Source organism: Ornithodoros turicata, chromosome 3 (assembly GCF_037126465.1).
Source record: "Ornithodoros turicata isolate Travis chromosome 3, ASM3712646v1, whole genome shotgun sequence".
In the NCBI taxonomy this organism is placed as follows: Eukaryota; Metazoa; Arthropoda; class Arachnida; order Ixodida; family Argasidae; genus Ornithodoros; species Ornithodoros turicata.
The window spans coordinates 3621657-3645272 of record NC_088203.1 but is presented as its reverse complement, the minus strand read 5'-3'; the positions used below and the strand labels follow the sequence as shown (position 1 = coordinate 3645272).

At 43.3% G+C, this 23616-nt stretch overlaps 3 protein-coding genes across 4 annotated transcripts; 1 reads left to right on the top strand and 2 right to left on the bottom strand.

Annotated features, from left to right (window-relative positions):
• Positions 1-3698: 3698 nt before the first annotated feature.
• On the bottom strand, positions 3699-12421 carry LOC135387847 (protein FAM8A1-like). The gene is made up of 5 exons (XM_064617006.1): positions 12007-12421; positions 9837-9957; positions 9623-9749; positions 7039-7190; positions 3699-5065 (listed from the first exon to the last, which is right to left on the bottom strand). Exons 1-5 carry the CDS (start codon positions 12350-12352, stop codon positions 4912-4914), a joined length of 900 nt encoding a protein of 299 aa, XP_064473076.1. The 5' UTR covers positions 12353-12421; the 3' UTR covers positions 3699-4911.
• Positions 12422-12588: 167 nt separating this feature from the next.
• On the top strand, positions 12589-20739 carry LOC135387846 (uncharacterized). 2 transcript variants are annotated; one of them, XM_064617004.1, is made up of 7 exons: positions 12590-14348; positions 15770-16292; positions 17095-17223; positions 18748-18861; positions 19586-19661; positions 20144-20258; positions 20554-20739. In XM_064617004.1, exons 1-7 carry the CDS (start codon positions 12783-12785, stop codon positions 20632-20634), a joined length of 2604 nt encoding a protein of 867 aa, XP_064473074.1. In that variant the 5' UTR covers positions 12590-12782; the 3' UTR covers positions 20635-20739. The 2 variants fall into 2 exon arrangements, with proteins under 2 accessions (XP_064473075.1, XP_064473074.1); XM_064617005.1 differs by lacking the exons at positions 19586-19661; positions 20144-20258; positions 20554-20739 and having other exon boundaries at positions 12589-14348; positions 15770-16303; positions 18748-18837.
• LOC135387848 (5'-deoxynucleotidase HDDC2-like) lies at positions 20675-23581 on the bottom strand. The gene is made up of 6 exons (XM_064617009.1): positions 23321-23581; positions 22967-23097; positions 22806-22908; positions 22652-22720; positions 21311-21449; positions 20675-20851 (listed from the first exon to the last, which is right to left on the bottom strand). Exons 1-6 carry the CDS (start codon positions 23483-23485, stop codon positions 20742-20744), a joined length of 717 nt encoding a protein of 238 aa, XP_064473079.1. The 5' UTR covers positions 23486-23581; the 3' UTR covers positions 20675-20741.
• Between the last annotated feature and the right edge of the window lie 35 nt (positions 23582-23616).

The following is a 23616-nucleotide window of genomic DNA, read 5'->3' as shown; positions in this document are numbered from 1 at the left end:
TTATTATCTTATCTTAAATACATTTTTGAGTATCTTGTACATGTCTGGCTGTATTTAACGTGCTTAGACCATCTCAAATCTCTGGAGAATAAAATACCGAGCTACTTGTATCCCTCAACTCACTGCAAAGGTGAACTATTACAGGTGTACGAGGCTGCATATGGGTTTTTACTTCTTGGAAATGTGATAAACGTACATTAATTCATATTAAGCGATAGTTCACGCGTGGCAGACCAGTTAAATAATATGTTTATATCCCGTTGTGGAGCTGCAATATTACGAATTTCTCTGTACAAAAGGCAGTCATCAGCAAAAACCGTATTTTTGAAGTTATACCCTCGTTTATGTCATTAATATACATTAAAAACGACAGCGATCCCAGTACCGACCCTGCGAGCTGAATCGGACTTACAGCCATTACTGACGACGCACTCCTTATTAGTAAAGTATGTATGCCTGAAGCCATAACAAAATATGCCATCTGTAAGGGCGAACTATATACTTATGTAAAAGTATGAGCGACAGAATCGAATGTTTTTCTAAAATCAAAAACAGAGCATCGGTCTGCACATCATTATGAAAGGAGGATGATAGGTCAAAATGAAAATTAACTAGCTGAGTAATAGATGACATAGCAGAGCGAAAACCATGCTGCCATGAGGAAAAGAAGTCACTACAGGACAGATGTTTCATGAAGCTGCTGTATACGACGTGCTCAAGTATTTTTACAGAGACACGTGTTAATGAAATTTGCCTGTAGTTACCAACCCTAGATCTGCTTCCACTCTCGAAAGTAGGCACAACGTTTGCGCTTAATTAGTCGCGCGGTTGTTTATGTCGTGTCCGTGAGACATTGTATACTAATATGTACAAAAATGTCGCGATAATTGAACAATCCCATAATAATCTAAGTTAACGGGATTCATTGGTTGTAAAATTTGCGGCATCCTATCTGTTCTACCTGCTTAGAACTCGCTGGCTTAGGGCCTGGGTTCCCCTCAATATCCCCAGCTAACCGGAGTAGGTTACCAACACAATTCATAACGGACGTTGTAACGTCAACAGAAATCACACAAAAGCGTATATGCACCAGCAGCGGGGACAAGCCATTAAGCACGCCATACCGCAGTTACCGGCAACTCGGCAGGAGAAGCCACGCTCTAATGACTATGTTGACGTCTCCTCCTGTGACGGGTTTGCCTTGCATTGCGGGTCGCGGCTCCCGCGACAAGCAACTCGGCTCTCTTGACACAAACAGCCCAAAACCCAATATGTGACTACAATGCGCGAGGCATCCGTGTAATGCAGGGGAGATATACATCCTGTATTACTTGCCTATAGAGGTATTGGAGGCACTGAATGGGGTGCCCTCTTTGAGTGGCTCTACTCGACGTGACGGCATTTTGAAATCGTTTCGCATTCCCAGTAAAACCCGCGTATAACGATATCGGCGGCTATAGCGAATTTAATCGTTATACGAGGCATATCGTTGTAAGAGGGCTGACCTAATTCGGCGCCGTGCTACGGAACTCGCGAGAGACGCAAAATAGAGGTGGTATGAAAGAGATTAGAAAAAGCGATATTAATAGCTCGTTAGTTTTGCTTCTGGTTGTCATTGTAGATGCCCACAACATCCCGCTCAACTGCGTCGGGATGGGTTGACCTAATGAGCAGACAGCCTGCGCTCCGCGATAAAATCTTTGAGGACGTCAACAGCACAAAGCGCGCCTGCACACGTTGTCGGTGTCGAAGTGGCTTCATCTTCATCGGATACCTCATCGCAGTCTGTGTTGCCCCTTCACAACTCACGACTGAGGCATCCGTTACCGGTCCGATGACAAAGACATCGTTGTCGGTGCTCGCACTGTCGTCTGCTACCGACCAAATTTGAATCCACGGCCTGTTGCGACAGGCGTCGAGTTTTGTGGTGTAACAGTTTCGGTGTTCTCTTCATCAATGGCTGCGTTGACGTCGGACGCACAATCTTCGAGTGCCTGCGGAGCATCACGCACGCTGCGTACAGAAACTACGGCGTTACTTTACCCCCTGCGTCCTACTGCTGTCGGTATTGAAAATCATTCGGTCGACGACACTCCGTCTGTATAAAACCTCGTTGGCAATCACGACAATGTCCATAGGGTGGTGGTGGCCAGCAGTCGCGTTTGGCAACAGAAAAAGAACTTCGGCTGATTCGCGTCGACATGACGCGCCGTACAGTTGTCAATCATCAGTAGGAAAGATGTCCCGGAGGTGCTTCTCTAGCCACGCCTTCTTCCTCGGGGCAGTCCATATAGAGGCACTTTCGCCTGCGATCTTTTGGTACGAGATTCCGTATAGTTCTCCATCTTACCTGCTGGGCTTGAAATCTTGCTCCACGCAGGGGCGGATCCAGACATTCGGTTTAGGGATGGGGTTGGGACGGTTTCTTTGTCGGACCGCGTAGTGGAGGAAGGGAGAGAGGAATATTCAATGTATAAATTGACTTTTTTGGGGGGGAAAGGGCGATCCCCCCACCCTTAGATCCACCACTGGCTCCAAGTCATGGCTTTCCATGAGACGTGCTTTCCAAAGTCGTAGCAGCTCCCCCACCATAAGTGGCGTCGATCCCAAGATTCTCAGACAATTGGACTTTTTAAGACGATTTGTTAACATGTTAGGCGAGACGCCCCGTATATACCGGGTGTTTCACGAAGGCCCTCCGACGGAATAATTCGTAAACAGTGCTATCGAAAAGCTTCGTTTAGTCATCATCCTTGAGACATCGGCCAGCAACTGAGCAGTGAGCGGCTCATTTGCGTACGTTCATTAATTAAATAAAACTCCTAACTTTTAAATTTTACTTCGGACAGTTTCTTAACCTCTGTTCCATTGATTGGGACATTAAGCGAAAAACTATTCCAGGAAAAAACCTGCGACGACACTTAGTAATTTCTTTCTTTCTTTCTTTTCTTTTTCCCTTCCAGTGGTTTCCATTCGCATATTTCTTGCACGGAGCAGCGTACGAATGCGCTCTTTCGCTCAACTATCCAGCTGCCAATACTAGACGACTTCAGAAAATCCCAGAGAGCTTAGCGCCACTTTGAACTATGGGAACTTGCAAAGGAGGACGTCTCCAAACTGTTTCGGTTCCTCTTCTCTCAGTCGATGTCCACGAGGTGTCAAGGCAGCCAAAAACAAAAAAACTTGAAGGACAGTTATCCCTTTCTCATTACAGTAACTTCCCAGGATGCAATGCGTGCGCAAGGAGCACTGGGATCTCCTCACTGGGATGACAGACGATAAGGAACCGCTACAGAGCATGACAACGACGAGTGCACGGAAGCGTCTCTTCTGGAACATTTTTCGCTGAAGGTTCCGGTCGGTATATAAACAGACGTTCCAAAAGCGTCCGAAGTAACATTTAGAAGTTAGGGGTTTCATTTAATTAATGAACGTCTGTTGGAACGTCTGGGAACCAAATCAACTGTTCAATGCTCAGTTCTTGGCGACGATGTCTCAGGGATGTTCCCTGAAAAGGAAGCTTTTTGACAGCGCCACCTGTTTAGAAATTATTCAGTCGCCGTATATTCACCCCGTATAAGCACCCCGTATATTCAACAGCATGCAAGTGTGGAGTAACGGTTGGCACACATGACCGGTATAAGCAACCGCAAACATAGCGGTGCGTTCATTCTCTTACGTACAGAAAGAGGGCACCATTAACAAAATAAGTCTTTAATGCCAGAAGATGCTCACACAGTCACTAGGTCACATGCTCGTTGCTTGCCAGAAGTGCATCTGTTGTCAGTGACAAAAGGACGTGATCGTTAACACCGAAAGAGACTCCCCAGTACAAACAGCATGTGCTTCGACGCATCATTTGTTCACAAACACCGTGTCACACCAGCTGCAAGACAGCATCCGGAACTGAAACGAAAATGCTTGATGTGCAGTTCCCTGGTTCACAACACTTCAGGTGGTATACACGTCTCCGCAGCCTGATCGCACTGCTGACATGTAGAGATGAGAGTTGAGAGCAATAACACTTAAGATTAACTATAAGAGGTCTGAAGGGGGCTGAGTGTCCATAGGAGGGGATATATGATTTCCCTAGAATATCCCTAGTCTTTATATCCCCAGTATCCCTAAACTTTTCAGGCTGTCCCCAGTCAATTCCCTGGTATCGCCAAACCCTCGTAAAATCTCATTGGCAGGACCTCCCGGTGTTCTTAAATTCTCCCATGATGCCCCGGTCAATCCCCACTTGTGTCCCTAACTTTCCCTAAAATGTGTGTAGTCGATTTCCAACCAATAGGGGCTCTCCTGGACAGAACACGAGCCCCTCCCATCCACATTGCACGTTTTCCTCCTCTCCCCGTGCAAAGAAGGCATGTGCACTGTAGCGTGAGAGCACTTATGTGCTATGCCGTCTGCGAACCGTATTATCGTGGCAAAATTTCTCGTTACAGAAGAGTCGCCGTGTGTGAAATGAAACTATGAAAATCCATAACCAGGTACACTGTGTAAGGCCACGTAAATAATGTAAACAATATACGAATTCCGAGCAGTACTTTGTCTCTCCCGTGCTTAGTAAGACATTTAAAACGGTGCTTCGAGAACAGTACATTTTCAAATACCAGATAACATTTGTTCCGCCACGTCCAGTGCACATGTCACATGTTAATGCGTGTGGACATAGACAATTAGAATTTATTTCTCAAACGAGCAATATATTATTGAATTCCTTTAAATTTCCCCATTTCGTGTAGGCACACACACACAAGACTTCCAAAATCCTGAAAGGTACATCCACCGTGCAAGACGCCCAAAATGTCTGAAGGGATGTGCGCAGGCCTAGCGGGGGATGAAGACTCCAAGATGCAGCAAGATGGTGCTGACTGGACTTTAAAAGCGCGGAGGAATGACGGACGTTCAGTTTCGGTTCGGCCTCGGAATGTCTTCTACGACGACGCAGTGACAGAGTATGTCGTAGGCTGCCCGGCCATGTTTGAAGCAGAAGATGGTGAGGCACGCTGGAAACAGCAGAGCCAAGGTGAAGTTCTTGACGAAGGAGCGCAACAGGGCCCTGAAAGAGAACAGAATTTGGCTTCTGCTCTTTCTGAGCCACAGGGTGGAGGAATCCACAGATGGGACGAATCCAGACTTTTGTGAATCCGAATCCGAATCCGATGAAGGTTTCTGCGAATCCGAATCCGAATCCAATGAAGGTTTCTGTGAATCCGAATCCGAATCCAGTGAAGGTTTCTGCGAATCCGAATCCGAATCCAATGAAGGCTTCTGTGAATCCACGAATCTTACGAATCTCGAATCTTTCGAATCCTTTCTTTAAGAAGAGTTTAAAAAGCTAAGAAAAAAATACTTCTACTGAAAAGTGTTTTGAAGCAGAGTATGATACATTTGTTTAATGAAAAAAAAAAAACATAATAGTTCAGTTTCAGGAGAGCATATACCCATACAGTTCATTTATTTAACGTATTGTTCACCGACTACAAGAAATACATAAATTCTCGAGCCTGAATTATTTCCACAAAGCTAAGGCAACTATCAAAAACAAAACCACGTTACTTTTAAACTTGTAATGTAACAGCTCCTGCCCGAACTCTTTCACTCCAGAGCAATTAATGCAAACAAAGAAAGAAGAAAACACCCGTTGGTTGATGAGGCTTTCGGCGGACTGCCGAGGCGCCAATTTGAAAAAGAAATGAATAAACGTGGTCGGCGGATTCGAAAGATTCAATTCGTCGTTTTGGGCGCTAGGATTCGGATTCCCGACTCTCGAATCCTTGACTAGGATTCGTGGATTCGAGGATACGATTGGCACATCCCTAGTTTTAAGCATATACTGCTCCCATAAGGACGTGGTTGTCGTCTGTAAACTGATGCGTTAGACGCCGGAGATTTTCTGCAAGTACAGGAGGCGGAAAGATAACGTGTTCTATATCCGTGGAGGTTCCCCGCTGAAAATTTCTCGTCACAACGAATTCAATGAAAAAAATGATGAAAGATGGAAGTCACTGGAAAGGTTAGCCAGCTGTACGACTCAAACCCACATCTTCTGGATTTACCGGTCCAGTGTAATCCAGAAGATGTGGGTTCGAGTCCTACAGCCTGGCTAACCGTTTCAGTGACTTCCATCTTTCATCATTAACTTGTTAGGCACTTTGAGGCTTTGTATGTATTTGTCCTTCCTATGTATTCCAGCCTCAGAACATCAATTGTCTCGAATTGAATGAAAAATTTTTGATTGGTTGACAATTTGGTTGACTCTAATTATGAGACAACCATGATCAGGTGGCACTGGTTTCAGGTTACGCGATCCAAGGGCAATCCCTCACCTGTTGCCTCAGGTACTAACTGGGCATAACCATAAAATGGGTAAACTTCAATTAGGGGGTGCAAGCCAAGAAGCTCTGTAATCTTCCCCAAATTGCCCCCATGTAAGTTATAGGTAGGGCCTGACTTTTTCGGGTTTTATTTTTAGCCAAATTAGGGGGGTAAATATCGGGTGATATTTTTCATTCGAAAATTCGGGTGTATTCGGGTTAAATCCCGTTACGGCATATTCTGTCGCCAGGAATTCGAGTGTATTCGGGTGATTTTTTTTTTGTTTAATGAAAATTTGTCTTAACATGGAACTAATGTTTAGCAATGTTATCAAACTTTATTTTAATTCACGCTTATGAGTGTGCCACGCGACCCGGATGTTTTCGGGTAGGTTCGGGTTAAACCCAAATTTTACAGATTTCGTTCGGGGGGGTAAATATCGGGCGGATACGGGTTTAACCCTAAAAAGTCAGGCCCTAGTTATAGGCGTGCACTAGCAAAACATTTGTGACGGTTTAAGAAAAATGCGGACCACCCGCATTCCGCAGAATTTGTCGATACTCTACTGCTGAACACAAAAAGACTTCTTTTTTTTTTTTGCCACACAATTTCCGAACGAACCAGGTAAATCTCTGTATCATAAGTAGGCATCATGACTTACCATCACCGAACCACACGTTTGACACCCTGCACTACTTCGAAATACCATCTCACCTGCCGATCCCAATGTCACCAGCCGGATAGACGCGCACACGGTTGTCTCCGATCTCTTCGACGCCGACGCACGAAACGACCCGCAGGCCAAATATGCTCTTCCCTGGCGTCCTGCCACCCGGCATGTCGGTGCCTTGGTGCAAGCAAATTGTCTGTGAAATTAAAAAAAAAAAAATTATGCTTCAATTATAGCTCGTTTTTTTTTTATAGCAAGTTGATAAACGGCTTTGTGTACACAGATATGTACAGTGGGGAAGATAAAGCGCGTCGTTTGATATCATTACCGCAAGGACAAGGATTTCATTTTTTTTATTTTTTTTAAGTTAATGCTATAGCGCAGCAAAAGCAACTGTGGCTATAAGCAGCAGGGGGGAGGGGGGGGTAGTATGTGTCCTGTGCTGGCGTTCGCCTGGAAAGCCTGCCGGAAAACCCAAGGAAAACCCAAGGTGTGGAAGGTGATTATCCGAAGCACTATGCCACGCGAGCCGCTGTTTCTACGTTGCTGACAGTCACTGTGTCAAATATTTAAGCATCTAATTAAACTGTAGTTTTTGTTGCGTTAAGTCGGCATAATTTCTACATATTCCAATTTAAATACAGTTTGCAGTCAACTGTTTCTATTAAATTAACGTTATAGCCTTTCGTTGTCACAGTGTCGTCATCAGCAGCTTCAGGTTCTTGTTCTCAGAAACGTCAAGGTCACCGATACGAAACGAAAACTTGCCATTATGTCTTAGGGCAAATCTCAGAACAGTTACGGTCTGTTCAATCTGTCTGTTCTGTACAATCTGTTCACGGTTACGTCAACATCCAACTGAAAGCGGATGTTGAAAGAAACCCTGTGCACAGTGTCAGCACGATATAATACGCAATAATATATGCGAAATATGCAACTGAAGCTCATATCAAAGGTTGCACACAACTACTTCGGTAGTGGGTGTAAAACCTGGGGTAACTTTGAGTGTCACTTACTGTTACGGGTTACCTCTACAATAAAGTAGTTGTTGTTGATAAATAAAGTCGCAATAAAGTCGTTGTTGTTCTTGTTGAGTTACCTCTATTGGGTTACATCAAGAACAAAAACAATGTCAAGCGACCAGTTGGTCAGAAACATTTAAAAAATTTATTTGGACGAGACTTTCGTGTAGCAGTCTAACACTTCCTCAGGTTACAAAAATGATGGTATAGTCATAATATATAGCGCACAGAGAGGAAAGGAGGGATACACTAATACGGCAAGTCAAACAACCAACATACAGAAAAGTCTAAATAGTTCCCAGGCATAAAAGTCGAAGGCGCCAAGTCAAACAACAGACATACAGAAATACAAAAAGCAAACTGTCAAAGCTCCGAACTAATTGGATTGGAATGACTATGACAGTATTGGATATGGGTTATTTCAAGGGTAATGCGTTAGTTAACCTTGAGACATGGCCTTGGTCTTGAGTCGCTGAGTTGAATTGACTGTTTGCACTTTGTATTTCTGTATGTTTATTGTTTGACTTGCCGTATTAGTGTATTCCTCCTCTCCTGTCTCTATGCGATATATTATGACTGCACCATCATTTTTGTAACTCGATCAAGTATAGACTGCAACACGAAAGTCTCGAACGAGTAATTTTTTTTTTATGCTTCTAACCGTTAGTAGTTCCTACTGGGTTACTCAAAATAAAAAAAAGGTGCTGTATTTCTTTCAACCTGGAAAACATATATACCGCATGAATGGCAGATGCCAGAACTTTCATTAACTATATGTATGGGGTGCTTAAATATTGTGTGAATGATTTTTTTCAGCTTCTAGGCTTGTTACAGTAAATTATGAAAACGGAAAAACCGCTCTTTCCTGTACGGTGTCGATAGCTTATTACGCTAGTTTTTGAGAGTTGTCTCTCCTACTGCTGCTGAGATACCCTGAGGAGTGACCAGTATTTTGAAACAAAGAAATACATCAATCAAAGATATTCCAAAGCACAGTCAACAACTACAGTTTCGGTAGATAATTAATCTAAAATACTCTCCAAGTGGTGTACATATACATAATATACATATACATAATATGTACATACGTGGCTTCTTTGGACAGCTTATGTGAACATGGTTTTCACAAATGTTACTCACGCTTGCAAGTCACCGTAAGAACTATGCTTCTGTTTACTACACACTATTTACTCACATGCTCCAGTTTGATAGTTAATCTTAGTTTTAGTTCCTCAGTTAATTCTAGTTCGCTTTATTCAGTTTCATTTCACTATTTATTGCTTCATTTCAGTTTTATTTGTGGGCAAGCATTACGTCCCGTCCCCATCCTACAGTTGGCAGTACAAACTTCATTTCATAAATTTCCGTAAATGATACGGTAAAGAGTTGTAACAATTTGGGCCCTGCAGTATCCAAATTATTACCGTAAATTATTTTCGTTTCCGTTTCAGGTATTCCGAGTGCGGTGATATCCGTTTCTGTTACCGCCACCTCCTCTATTTTTTCGGGTATAATACTGTTTCCGTGTCTGTTAATTTTCCCCGATACTTCCCTACCACCATGCTCCGTAAACGTCAACATCCACAGTGACATAAAGAATTCTCACCTCGTAAAGGCACACAAGAACTCTGTGTATGAGTTCCAGGAACATCACTTCCGTGGTGACTTCCAGCGCCACCCTGTAGTTGAGCGCCTCCTCGCGGAGCGTGTCCAGGTCGTATTTGTCTAAATCGCTGAAAAAATTCAATCGCAATTGCACAAAATCCAATCGGTCTCAGTCGTGCTCACCAGCAAAGGGGTTTGACGTGAGCCATACTCACATGATGTCAAAGTAATCAATCGCAATGTAGGTTACCAGCAACTTGACAAACAGCAAGATGAAGGAGTCGAGCAGCTCCGCCGCGAACCGTTTCCATAGCGACGGCAGCTTGAATTCGCGCCCTGGAAAGCACAGTTGATAAGAACGTCGTTTTTCGACGCTGTCATCGCTGTCGCTGGTCTGAAAAACTGATTTCTTTGTTTTTATTTTTATTTTTTTTAAATTACTTGCAAAGTGTGTCGAGCATGTTCGTGTTGCTCGACGGTGTACCAACTCTTTTTTGTATTGTGTCCTCTTTTATTTTTTTTTTTTTTGTTTCTCCTCATTTCAAAATGGTCACGACAGTTTATTCGTATTTTATATACTGTATTCACTGTTTGTTCGCTGTATTTTTTTCTGCTATACCTTGTACGGCAATTACAACTGTATTTTTCCCCACCCCCATGTAATGCCCAGTGATGGCCAGTAGTTAACTACATGTAGTTAAACTACTAGTTAAACTATCCGATTGTAGTTAAAAAGTAGTTATCAATTACTTGCAGAAAAGTAGTGGCAACTACTAGTTAAACTACTATTTCGAGTAGTTAACTACAGTAGTTAGGTTACTGCAGGCGGCAACTACTTCCGATTTTGTCGCAAGCTTTACGGCACAACTGTGCTTCCGACTTTTACCTTGAGCTACTCGGTTGATGAGAACGGAGGTGCAGAGCAATTGTGCCGTGCATGTGTACTAAATCTTCACTTTTATCGCTGCTTGTGATTCATATTAGGTGTCTAAGAACACTATAGAATGGGATTGGCATTGATGGACAACGTTAAGTAGTTAGAGATGGAGTTAAAATACTTTGCAGTAGTTAAAGTAGTAGTTTTAAATACCTCCCCTGAAAAGTAGTTGAACTACTAGTTAAACTACTCCATCGCAAAGTAGTTAGTAGTTACAGTTAAACTACTATAGAAGTAGTTAGTGGCCATTAGTGGTAATGCCCATAAGGGCGCTTGGGATAAAATAAATAAGCAAATAAATAAATTAGTGTCAGTAACGAAATAGGGTGCCCAACAATGTGCTGCGCACACCTTTAAATTTGAAGTTGCGGGTGCTGATCGAAATGGGGCAGTTGTCGAAAAAGCCAGACAATGGCAAGTCAAGTACACTAACCATTACATCACACTGTCACAACTTTCTGACATGCCGGAGGCACGTTTAGGTTGGTATGGGTTCGGGCTATGGGCTCTCGGAGTGTACGAACTTCACCGTGCTGTACATATCGTCTTTAAAGGTGGTGTCCGGACAAAAAATGCAGTTCAACCGAAGCAATAGCGGGTGCCTGGAATACATGTAACTAGAATATTTCGTTTTTAAACAGTCGGAAACATTAGAAAATGAATTTCATCGGATCTTGCAGCCGGCTACACGCTCCTGGCTGAATTCGGGCAACAGTGTGTGGACCGACGTCACTCTGCATGCTCAACATCATGTGCTAACTTGCTGTGATTTGGGCAAGGTTGTATTTGTTTGACATGTGCTTTACTCAGTATCTGTGGCTACACTGAAAACATTAATAAATAACCAAAGTGATATTACTCATGCAATGGATGAATAGACTTGGACTACGGAGTGACAATCAAGTTCTACTGCACGCTTCTTACAAAAGCGTATATGTACCTTTACAAGGTGCCAAAGCGTTATAACGGTTTTTATATTCTCAAGTTTATGCGCTAGCAGCTGTCATTCCACAAATTTTCATGTTCATACATAAACCTGTGATTTTTTTTTAGAAATATACGCCCGCGTTTCTTTTTAGATTTTTTTTTTCTGCACACAAGGCTGCAAATTTCGTCCAAATTTCGTGAATGAAATAAATATCGGATAAATTTCAGAAATTTTATATGTTCGCGCAGGTAGAAAGGGATCATCTATTCCGCTTCCCCAAGAGTTGACAGCACCAGCAGTGGTCGCAAACACACGCATAGACAACATCGTAGAACTCCTTCACTGCGATTCTGTCGTTTTACTGTAAACATGCTTCCATGCGAATTGATTCTTCCCTTACACCACTGTTTTCGTCGTTTCATTGCTTGCCACTCCGAAATCCTCCGTCTATAGCCAAGTACAAGTCGTATATACAAAACATCAATTTTTGTAACACGTCAGGATTCCAAGCCCAGCGTACCCGGTCTTGGCGGTGCGTTCTGTCGTTGCTGAGGTCGCTGCCCGACAACGAGATTCTGGTTTGGCACAAACGATCTCGAAAGATTTCGGTTGATGTCAACCGTTTCGTAAGTCGTTCGGTTTTGGCTGGCAGCCTGCAGGGTCAAGTAGGGAAAGGCCACTGCGAAACACTGCCAGTGATAGCACTGCCACAGCCACTGGTTTAACGCCGCGATGTATTCGTCGCGAGGATTCTTCTGCCGAGGTCCAGCCGGCATCGTTGGCTCGTCACTTGGACGCGAGCTTGAGTCTTCCTGGCCAATGTTTACGCGTTTTGGTTCATTCGAATCCGCATCAGCTGCTGCCATTTTGAGGTACTTTGATGTTCCCTAGACTTTCGTTTTCGGAAGCAGAAAATCTCCCCGAGGCCACTTTCACCTTTTACTCGGCACCTGTGTCATACGCTAGCTATAAACTGTATATTTCATGGCATCTTGTCAATCTGTTAATTCTGTTAACTTACTATTTCCACGAAATATATGTTTTACTGTCGCTTTTTGTAAAATACTTCTAGCTTTCCTGCTTGATCTCATGTGTATCACGTTTTAGTGCAACCAATCCAACATGGGTCCTTCGTCGAAGTTATTTTGCCGGTGCCTACGACGAATTTTCGGGGGAAATTTTGTCTTAGGGACACCGTGGAGCCCTTCACTTCTCGGCATGTGTCATTAAAGGACCTACTTCACTTCATTTTGTTCGCTAGAACTTTCCTGGTAGCGTAGGAACGTCTGAAACAGTATGATCCCGGTGGCACGTCTCCGAGTGAGTCTGCGTGCCCTTCACTCTAGGGTATCAAGGAGGGCTCGATCTTCACCACTTACGCTCATCACCAGATCGGAAAGTAACGTAGTGCACGCGGAAACCGCGACATTATTTTCGTTAAAGGACTACATCGTACAAACGAGTCCCGATACCTGTTCACTGGCGAGACGATATCAAAGTTGTCGTTCAGTTGAAGAAGTTCTCGTCTTTGCCCTGGATGGAGATGAAATGAATAGCAACGAGCTCATTGCCTGTCTAGACGCCCTGGTGAGAATTCAGTACAATGTCATACGAGCTTCACAATGGGCATATTACGACAAGGACCTCGTACTCTGGGTTCAATCGAACATAAACGCGGAAGCCCAAGCTTATTTTTTTAACCTGCATCATCACCGCTTGTTCAAAGACCTGCTACGGGAAGCTGAGCGAGTCGTCGACACCCTTTCTGCCGAAGACACCGTGACAATGCTGCATTCGCTGCTGAAGCTCTGTGTCGCCAAGGAACACGACGTCCTCGTTCGCCTCCAAGAAAAATCTGTTGGAAGATTACACGAGCTCGGACTAAAGTCGGTCAGTCTGTTGTCAGAAATCGCAAATTTCATGAAACGGAACGGATTCATCGTCAATTCGCTCGCATGTTCCGCAATTCAAGAGATGTTGGATAGTACGACACTGCCAGAGTCCGCGTTCCACGACCTGGCGCTGGCTGTGTCCAACATTGGATACTTCTCGTCGCCCGAGTTCCTTGTAAGAATTTTGAACAAGGGAGCCACCCTGTTGCCAGCCGAAGGGAACCTCACGTCCCTGGAAGACTCTTTGCTGTTCCTAGAAGCCGGAACTCGATTTGCCAGCCTCGACCGACCCACAGCACGACCGTTCCTTCAGCACCTGCTGAGGTACCGGAAGGAGCTGACAATACACCAGCTATGCAGACTAGCACGTTCAATGACATTCGATAACGTAATCACGGACGAAGAGAAGGAGTTACTACGTTCCCAAGCGCTAGTCCGACTCGAGAGAGGCCTCCTGAGGGCGTCGGACGTTGTCAGTCTAGTGGGCGTCTTTGACGCGGTCGGATGGTCCGACGACGTCGTCCGCGAGTTGACGGACCTCCTCTTGATCCACGTTCCGGACTTCGACACCCTCTGCGTCAAGCATTTCGCAAACAGCAACTTCGTGACGCTGTGCACGGACCAGAAGCTGATGCGTCAGTTCGCGCACCGTTGGGTCCTCAAGCTGCCGGACATCTTCGGAAGCCTGTCCGTCCTCATGACGCTGCTGGACTTTTGCAACAGGGTGACCTCCGTTCCGAGGTACGCTCAGCTCGTGCTCCAGGACCGGTTGATGCAGGCCCTGGCAGGTGGACAGCTCGCGGAGCACCCAGAAAAAGTGGCGTCGTGTTGCTGTTTTCTGCTCAAGTACGGGACGTCGGAAGCCGTCGAAGTTGCCCTTGCGCACGTCGATAGAATGTGCGGACAGTTGTTGCCGCAGCACTTTTATGCCCTGATGCACGCGGTCGTCTACAAGAGATCGATAGCACAGGTAGCCGGTGTGTCCATTACTTACTGCCTGAAAGTGTCCTTAAGTGTCCGTTACTTAGCTGGTGTCCGACTCTTTTGGACTTTAAATGCTTTCGATAGAATTAGAAACGGGGGCAGGAAAATCGTGCACTATTTAGTTCAATCAATAACTGGGAGAAAATCGGGTGGTATTCATGCACTTGGGTTTTAGCTGGTGTGTCCGTTACTTACCGCCCGAAAGTGTCCTTAAGTGTCCGTTACTTAACTGGTGTCCGACTCTTTTGGACTTTAAATGCTTTCGATAGAATTAGAAATGGGGGCAGGAAAATCGTGCACTATTTTTTTCAGTCAACAACTGGGAGAAAATCGGGTGGTATTCGTGCACTTGGGTGTTAGCAGATTAACGTACGAGGTACACCTAGAGATGCGAAGCCCCGGAAAAAAAACGGAAATTTTTTTAGGAAAAAAAGTTTTTCTTTTGTTTTTTTTTCTCCAGAAAAATAGGCCAAAATTTCCAGGTGACAGAATTCAAAAATGTAAATTTTCGTGCCTTCGATGCATTCCAACCCGCCAACAGTGCCTTAGGTGCCTCTAATCCGCTAACCACCACTAACTTAGAGCTCCGTCCGGCTGCTCCAAGCGATCGCCATCGCGTTCACACAATGTCGGAGTTCTGGTCGGAGTGGACGGGTTGTTCCAATTACCTATCGCCGAGTAGACAGCGGTCTCATGGGATGCTCTGCTCTGCATTTATGCCTAGAGGGTGAACGCTACTAAAGTTTCTTGCTCATTGTATGCTGTGACTTGGCCGGCAATGCTGCGACTCGGCAATAACCGCGTTCGTTTCAATTTTGTTCCAATTTTTCGGGAAAAAAATCCGGAAAGAAAAACGCTTTTTTTTTTTCGAGCGATTCAAAATTTCCGGAAATTTTGCATCTCTAGGTACACCAAGGGAACACGTTCTGTTTGCTGATATTATTATTATTATTATTATTATTATTATAATAATAATAATAATAATAATAATAATAATAATGTTTTATTGGTGCCCAAGAAGGGTCGTGATGACACTAATGTTGGCGCACACAAATACAATACAATGCAGTACAAATAGACAAAATATTCATACAAATACTGTACATGAAGAAAAGAAAAAAAAATACATAACTTGAATTGAAAATGTGCAATGCTGTTGTCATGATGGTACGGAAGAGCATACTTATAATACGGCAGCCACATTGGTCAAAGTGCAGGCTATAAAAATTCAACCATAAATAATTGGACTTTGATTTGATATAAATATTTAGCACAGTGGCCCTGTAGATCGATCATGAGAAACCCTGTGACAGCACTTGTCTTGCCTTGGTTTAGGTCTGGACTCTTGCCTTAAATTAGCTTAAAACACTCCCTCACATTGAGAGCTGCCCGATCTTATCTTTGCAGAAACACGACCTTCCACGGGCCTGGTACGAGCACGTGCTCCAGAAGAGCAACGAGATGCCAAACTTGCAAATCGCTTCGTACCTGTTCAACAAATTCTTCCCGCCGAGGTCTCTTCTCCCCAGACGGGAAGCTTCCGCTTGGGCAGACATCTTCGAAAGGAACGCTCCTTCCGTCGGGACGTCTGCGTTTAGAAACACTCTGCTAGCGGTCTCGAACCATCGGCTCTATGTCCCAGCGACATTGCAAGCCCTGGCGGATTTCGCTCTCGAGAAACGGCTGAGCGTCGGCACAACGTCGGGCCTCCTGGACGCGTGCGCCTCCGTGAATTTTCGACCGAACAATATTTCCCGGCTGTATGAAGCGTACGTTGTTAAGCTTCTGAAAGATGACGAAAAAGAGTGCTTTGTGAAGTACGCGTTACGCTTTGCAAGTGCGTTGCTGAGTCTGGACTTTCTGCCAAAGTTGCTGGTCGAGACGATATTCAGCTTGGATTTCTTGCGGAGGTTCGACGAAGAGTTTGAAGGTCGGTTTGGCGTGAGTTGCGGACGTTCCAATTTCGAGTACAGTCGACCCGCGTTTATCCGGACGACTTCGTTTCCTGTGAAAACGTCCGGATAAGTGAAACACGAAAAACCAGAGTGATCCTAAAAAGGACATCTTTGTTGACCATTACACAGAAAATATACATTGTCGTCTGTTTCATTCTAATACACACATCCAGTTCTTGCAAACCTTTGATAATGGCATTTACTCGCAAAATATTGTTCCGTTGCTCGAAAAATAATAGCGCTGTTCTCTGCGCTTCTCATTCTTCCTGAACACTATCGGCAGCGACGACACTGACGATGTCGTCATCAGCGATTGCAGCGCAGGGGTCCTCGTTGCGGACCTTCTCAGTCTGGAATGAGCGGACTGTTCGGTGGATTACTTTTGTGTAACGTGCAAAGTCGGAAAGGGAGAAAATTCTCCCTAGCAACACCGTTTTTGTGTCAGTAAAAAAGGAGGCCACCACCAGGGTTCTCGACCTCGCTTGTCTAGGTGAGGGTCAGGTGTCATTCCTGGACAATGACCAGGTAACTGAAGCCGATCGTTGCGTAATAGTCACTTCTGCTCCCTGGAATTCTCGTCTGAGTCCGGAAGCTGAAGTCCGGATAAACGAGGGCGAAATACATGGGGAGAAATCCGTCCCCGTGCTTTTTTGTCCGGATAAAATGAAGTCCGGATCAACGCGAGTCGACTGTATATAGCCGTAATGTTAACTAATGTAATGTAATGTAATGTAAGTTAAGTAAGTAAGTAATGTTAAGTAAGTTGAGCATTTGCAGAGACGTCGGAGGCCGATGACCTGGACAGGTTGCTCTTCGAGGTCAACCGATCGACGATACTTCAACATCCAGAGCTGGACGTGCCCTGGTTAGGAATCAGGGATACTTGGAGAATGCAACACGATCCTGGTACGATAATATCCGAGTTGTTAAGAGTTTGTCGACCTTGTCTTTCATTTCATGCCCTAGAAGTTTGAAAAAGACTCCCAAGGTTTTTTTTTCTGTTTTTTTTTATAATGTGACCACATCAGAGCTTTGCACGGGCAGACTTTTTTGGGCCTCACTCGGCCCGGGCGCATAAAAAAAAATGGCCCGACCTGGCCCGGGGCTTCCCGTTTTTAATGCGGCCCGGCCTAGCATTTCCCAACCGTGGCTTTCGCGTTTCTAGCGCTTGTCAAACAAATGTATGAGTAAATTTATTAAGTTTTATACTTTTATATTTATTTATATTTTATAATATATATATTTATTTATTATATTATTTGTTTTTATTCATTTATTATATTATTATATATTATTTATTTATATTTATTTTATTATATTTATATTTTTTATATTTTTATAAGTTTTAAATTTGTAAGTAAATTTCACACCACTAGAGCAAGAGACCAAATTAAATCCAGGACACGCCGGCCGGCGTATTTCGTCGGCCCAGGCTCGGCCCGGCCCGGCCCGGAGCACACAGCCGATAAGAAGCTCGGGCCCGTGCAGGGCTCTAGAACACACTCCTATGACCCCAAGGCCGGACATTCGGGGGTTGCTGGTTGGCGGGGAGATTGTTGGTCAGCAAATCGAATACGTCTCACTTCGCCAATTCACAACGCTGTTATTTTTAATTTATTTTTGTATATATCTACAACCCGTATTTCGTATCGCTTGCGTTTTACGTGCTGCCGAGCATGCACACCACATTGAATGCTTTGGACAGAACATAGTCTGGTATTCTGTTTACCGTGTCTTCACGCTCGCAGATAGGAACAAAAAATCTGGCCCCAGTCTCGCTGAATTCGCGCTTCCATTTTTGTCATTATCGTCAGCGTTGGAATAACTGATCATTATATACCAAGACCATGCTCTCACCATGGCAGTTTGATGAGCAAAGTATGCGCAGATCACCTTTGCTTTCCAGGAAGTATTGTCAAAGGGATGGCTTTTTTGATCGTAAGGTTTCCGTTTGCTAGATTAGGGAAAGATGGAAGCCGGAACATGGCCACGTGGGAGTAGAAAGCCCTTGTTTAGCCGCATCTCTCTTCCATTCGAGGATCGTTCCAGCCAAAAGCAAAACAAAACACCGTGTCCCCAAGCAGGCTGGTGGGACAGCGGGACTACGACCATAAAAGTGGGATGCCTGGTCACATTACGATAATGATAACATGTGGCATTAAAGTTAAAGGCATTAAGGTTAAAGGCATTAGACAGTCTGGAGCTGCCTGCCGTTGAGATGATTGTACTTGACCGTGATTCACATGCAGATGCCAAACTCAAAATCTAATCCAGTACAGCATAGTATCCAGTAATCATGGGTTTTCAGGTAAATCGAGAAAAAAGCAAGTCACATGAGCAATGCAGGTAGCAATTTTTTTTTTTTTCTGAAATACCCTGGGGGTTCGTGATCACGTATTAAAAGTATTGACGATTCATTTTCTCCTCTAGGCAAAGATGAAGCAGAAGAGATGTTTGTTACGGAAGTGGGCAACATACTGAAAGATGTTTTAGGTGGAGAAAGATTCACAAGGAAAAGTGTTTCACCGTACCTTCATGCTATAGGTTTGTCTGTATACCCTTTCTTTTTTTATTAGAAAGGACGTAAAGGTTATGAAACATCAGTGATGGCCAGTAGTTAACTACATGTAGTCAAACTACTAGTTAAACTACGTACCTTATTGTAGCTAAAAAGTAGTTATCAACTACTTGTGGAAATGTAGTGTGCAACTACTAGTTAGACTGCTATTTCGAGTAGTTAGGTTACTGCAGGCGCCAACTACTTCCGATTTTGCCGCAACCTTTACGGCACAATTGTGCTTCCGTCTTTTACCTCGAGCTACTTGTTTGATGAGAACGGAGGTGCAGAGCAATTGTGCCGTGCATGTGTACTAAATCTTCACTTTTAACACTGCTTGCGATTCATACTTAGGTGTCCAAGAACACTATAGAATGGGATTGGCGTTGATGGACAACGTTAAGTAGTTACAGATGTACTATAGTTAAAATATGTTGCAGTAGTTAAAGAAGTAGTTTTAACTACCTCTCCTGAAAAGTAGTCGAACTACTCGTCAAATTACTCCATCGCGAGGTAGTCAGTAGTTATAGTTAAACTACTGTAGAAGTAGTTAGTGGCCATCACTGGCAATTACCACATTACGAGCAAGTGTCATGGCCAAAGGATTATAAAATCTTGTTCTGTCTTACATAAAAAGAAAAGAAAAGAGCGGTAGCAAGTGGTTTCTGTGAAACCTCTGAGGCACAGCGAAGTGATGTTTGATATTTGCAGATTTCGAATGCTTCATAAGGGATGGGTACGGACCGGTAACAGCCAATGATGCGAGACTGCGATCCCGCGTCCGCAAGTGAGTTGAGTCTAAAGACAAGAGTTCTTAATCTATGTGTGATGCAGAGCTCTTTATTTCTCACCCACTACATTAACCAGAATTGTGACTGAAGATTGTATGTTCAGAGCACAGGGTCGTTGCCTAACTGAGTAAAAGTCACTGAGTATGTGTACTTTGATAGTTTTTGTGTGTCTTGAGTGAAATATCAAATACATTTTCATGGGGGCACTTTTACCTGTAACTCGGAAAGAATGGCAAATATTACGCATTATTACATTGTGTGACCCAAGGTAATCTCCTTTATTTATGGTAATGCAAGTTGGAACAGCTTGGTAAAATCCACCAAATAAAAAAAAAAAAGGATCCATATATTTTCGAAACCCTCGTAAAAAAAAAGGCCCCAAAAATGCAAAAAGAAAAAGAGAAATGTATGTAATTTCATGTAATGTAATTAGTAACGTATGATTTCACAAACGTGGGTAACAGAGGCTATATTTCAGAGTGGCAGTAATAATACTCCGTCCAAGAGATTTCTGCAGCAACGAGAATCGCCTGGTCGGCCCCACAGTGGTCAAGATAAAGCACCTGGAAATTCTCGGCTACTCTGTCGTCAAGGTCAGTCAGCAGGCGGAACGTTCCTACCGTGATTACGTCTTCAAGTTACATTTTCAAGTTTCATTCTCAAGTTTCATTCTCAAGTTTCATTCTCAAGTTTCATTCTCAAGTTTCATTTTCAAGTTTCATTTTCAAGTTTCATTTTCAAGTTTCATTTTCAAGTTTCATTTTCAAGTTTCATTTTCAAGTTTCATTTTCAAGTTTCATTTTCAAGTTTCATTTTCAAGTTTCATTTTCAAGTTTCATTTTCAAGTTACATTTTCATGTGACATCGCCCATCATCTTCCACTCGCAGGTTCCCTTCTACGAGATCCTGGACAACGGTGCGGATGTTGACACGCGGCAGTATCTCTACGAGAAGCTGTTCCAAGAGTGACGGCGGTCCAGATTAGACACTCTTTCAATCACGCCGGGTATAAAATATATGTACAGTACGTTTAATAGGCTCAAAAGAAACATAGTAAATGATTTTAAAAATATATTTCAAGATGCTTTCTGAGCAGGACCTTCTGGGGTGTCTTGCAGTAGAAGTTGAGATCTCATCTTGTAGAGCTCTTCAACCCATTCTTTCACAACACTGTTTTCAAACTTGCCTGTGAAAAAAAAGGGGGGATGGGAGGGGGGGGGCAAAATATAGAGTTAAATTTAGAGCCTGAAGTTTTAGGGTTTTACGCGATTCTACCCCGAATTTGCACCCCGAATTGAAGGTTGCCTCTTTAGGGTGAAAGCCGATTTTTACCCGCAAATTGCCCTCACTGGGATGTCTGTAGGAATGCATTAATTTACTTCTTTGGCAGAAAAATTCAGTTACATCACCATTTGTACCAAACCACTACAGTTAGTTTGAGTAACTGAGCCCAATTTCATCCCGAATTTAGCGTACTGGAAGTTTTTTTTCACCCGAATTCTCGCGAATTTAGTGCGCACATTTATTTACCTGATTTTTACCCCCCCCCCCCCAAATTAAGAAAAAGATATTTCCCGAAAACTTCAGGCTCTAGTTATATTCGAGCACGCGAAATTTCGTCGTAGTTTCGCAATACAACTGTTACCGTAGGTGCTGTCGAAGAATTCCTGCAGCTTTCCGGGTTTCACCATTTGGACTTCGTAGTCGTAAGCCTGCAGGATCATGTCGAACCGGTCGAGGTCCTTGACAAGGCGCGCTTCCGGTGTGTCCTGGCCTTCGTACTCCTGCGTGAAAAATGGCATTTGCCTTAATGCCATTTTCAGCTTACTGAGTTTGCCACAACTCATTCACTCATGGAATACCCACACACGCTCCTCCCATTGATAGCGCGGGGTAACAATTTTAGTTTGCATGAAACCACTTTCTACTGTGCAACACAATATGATTTAATAAATCATAGCTTTCTCAAACATCTTTTGACGAAAGAAATCCCAAGTTGTTAGAAATTTTTTCAATGACAACAGCAAAAGAACTTGAAGTGCCGGCATATTGCTTGTTTTGGATTTGGCACCGGTTGGCAAATACATTAACTGACCATTTTAATCAAATACGTTAACTAACCATGTATTCAAATACATTAACTGACCATTTTATTCAAATACATTAACTGACCATTTTAATCAAATACATTAACTGACCATTTTATTCAAATACATTAACTAACCACAAATACATTAACTGACCATTTTATTCAAATACATTAACTAACCATGTATTCAAATACATTAACTGACCATTTTATTCAAATACATTAACTAACCATGTATTCAAATACATTAACTAACCATGTATTCAAATACATTAACTGACCATGTTATTCAAACACATTAGAACTCCTCCACATGAAGACCCACTTGATATTCTTGTATTTTAGAATAGAACATGCATTTTCAATATGGCACTGAACCAGGCTTGTCGATGAGCCGTGACTGTTTTTATTGCGTTTTTGACACGTTTAACTGGGTTACATTTTTTAAAGTAGCATAACTCAAATTTTACTTTGTGAATGGGCTGCATAGACATTGTGGTCTTTAATACCATTAGAAAAATCATGTGTGGCACGAGCTTCGTAAATAATGTCATTCGAGACCCGAATGCCATTAGACGATAATGTCATTTTCTGTGCCCGTGTTGCTCCGGTAGGCGTGTGGTTTCTCCAGGGTGGGCAATCACAACAATGTCGCTCGCGATCGTATACTATCAACGCATTTTTATTCGCGATGTATTAATTTTCGCAAATCGCATTTTTGAAGTTATTCGTGAGTATTTAATTTTAAAATTCGCGAAAATTAATACGTCGCGAATAAAAATACGTTTACAGTAATGAAAGAAGGAAGTCCCAGAACATCAATTTCAATCATATAAACTATTGCTGCTATTATTGTATTATTTGTTTTTCCTTCGTTTTTTTTTCTCTCTCTCTCACCATCCACAGCGACCTGAGTTCTTCACCAGTTGCGGAGTCCACCAGATGGCCCAATGTGTGCATGGCATTCTGGAATATTTGAAACTGAGTATCACGAGTCATTGGTGCAATTGAACTTTAATTAATTTTGTTTTTTTATCGCAGAATTTTGCACCTGTTCCCTCTTAAATTTTTCCTCTTTGCTAATGCCACACGCTGGTGTAATATCTCCCGCAATGCATTCTCCCATGTCGTGCACGAGTGACATCCTTATGCACCTGAAAGAAGCAAAAGATGAATTTAAACTCAAGTACGTCAGTTTCGAGGTAGACTAACTTGTCCTTATCAACTGCAGCATCTGTGTGGTTGCCTATTATCATAGCCATGATGGCCATCCTGTACATGTGATCCGCAATGCTCTCGGGCTCGGGTACATCCCTGAGTACCCAACCTGTCCGTTTCGTATCCTAGAACAGAACAACATTATTTCTGTCCTGCCGACACTCAGGTTTTTCACGATCGCACAGTTTTATAGAACTATGAGATCTGCAGGCACGAGTTCAGTTGTAAATGAATGAACACGCCGGCAATACACTGTTCGTTGAGTGTTAGCAACACTTCACCGTTGAGAAATAAACACCGAGATGTCGGTTGATCTCGCTCAACACCCACAGACATTTACAATCTCACCTTCAGCTTGCCCATAAACAACAAAAACTTCAAAGTATCAGCTGTGTTGCTCATCGTGTTTGTGTTTAAAAAGTCTGGCGCCGCGTGATCAGTAATTTCGTACAACTGATTGAAGATGGCGCCACTAAAGTCTACGGCAGTTCTTATTTCTCTTGTTTTACACATCGGAAAACGAAATAACTTCAGTTACTTTATGGAACTTCAAAAAATCTATGTAAGATGACACAAGAACATAACGTAGCCTCATCGCCTTATCTCTTTATCCGGTTCCGGTTTGTGCCATGTGACTTTCAAGC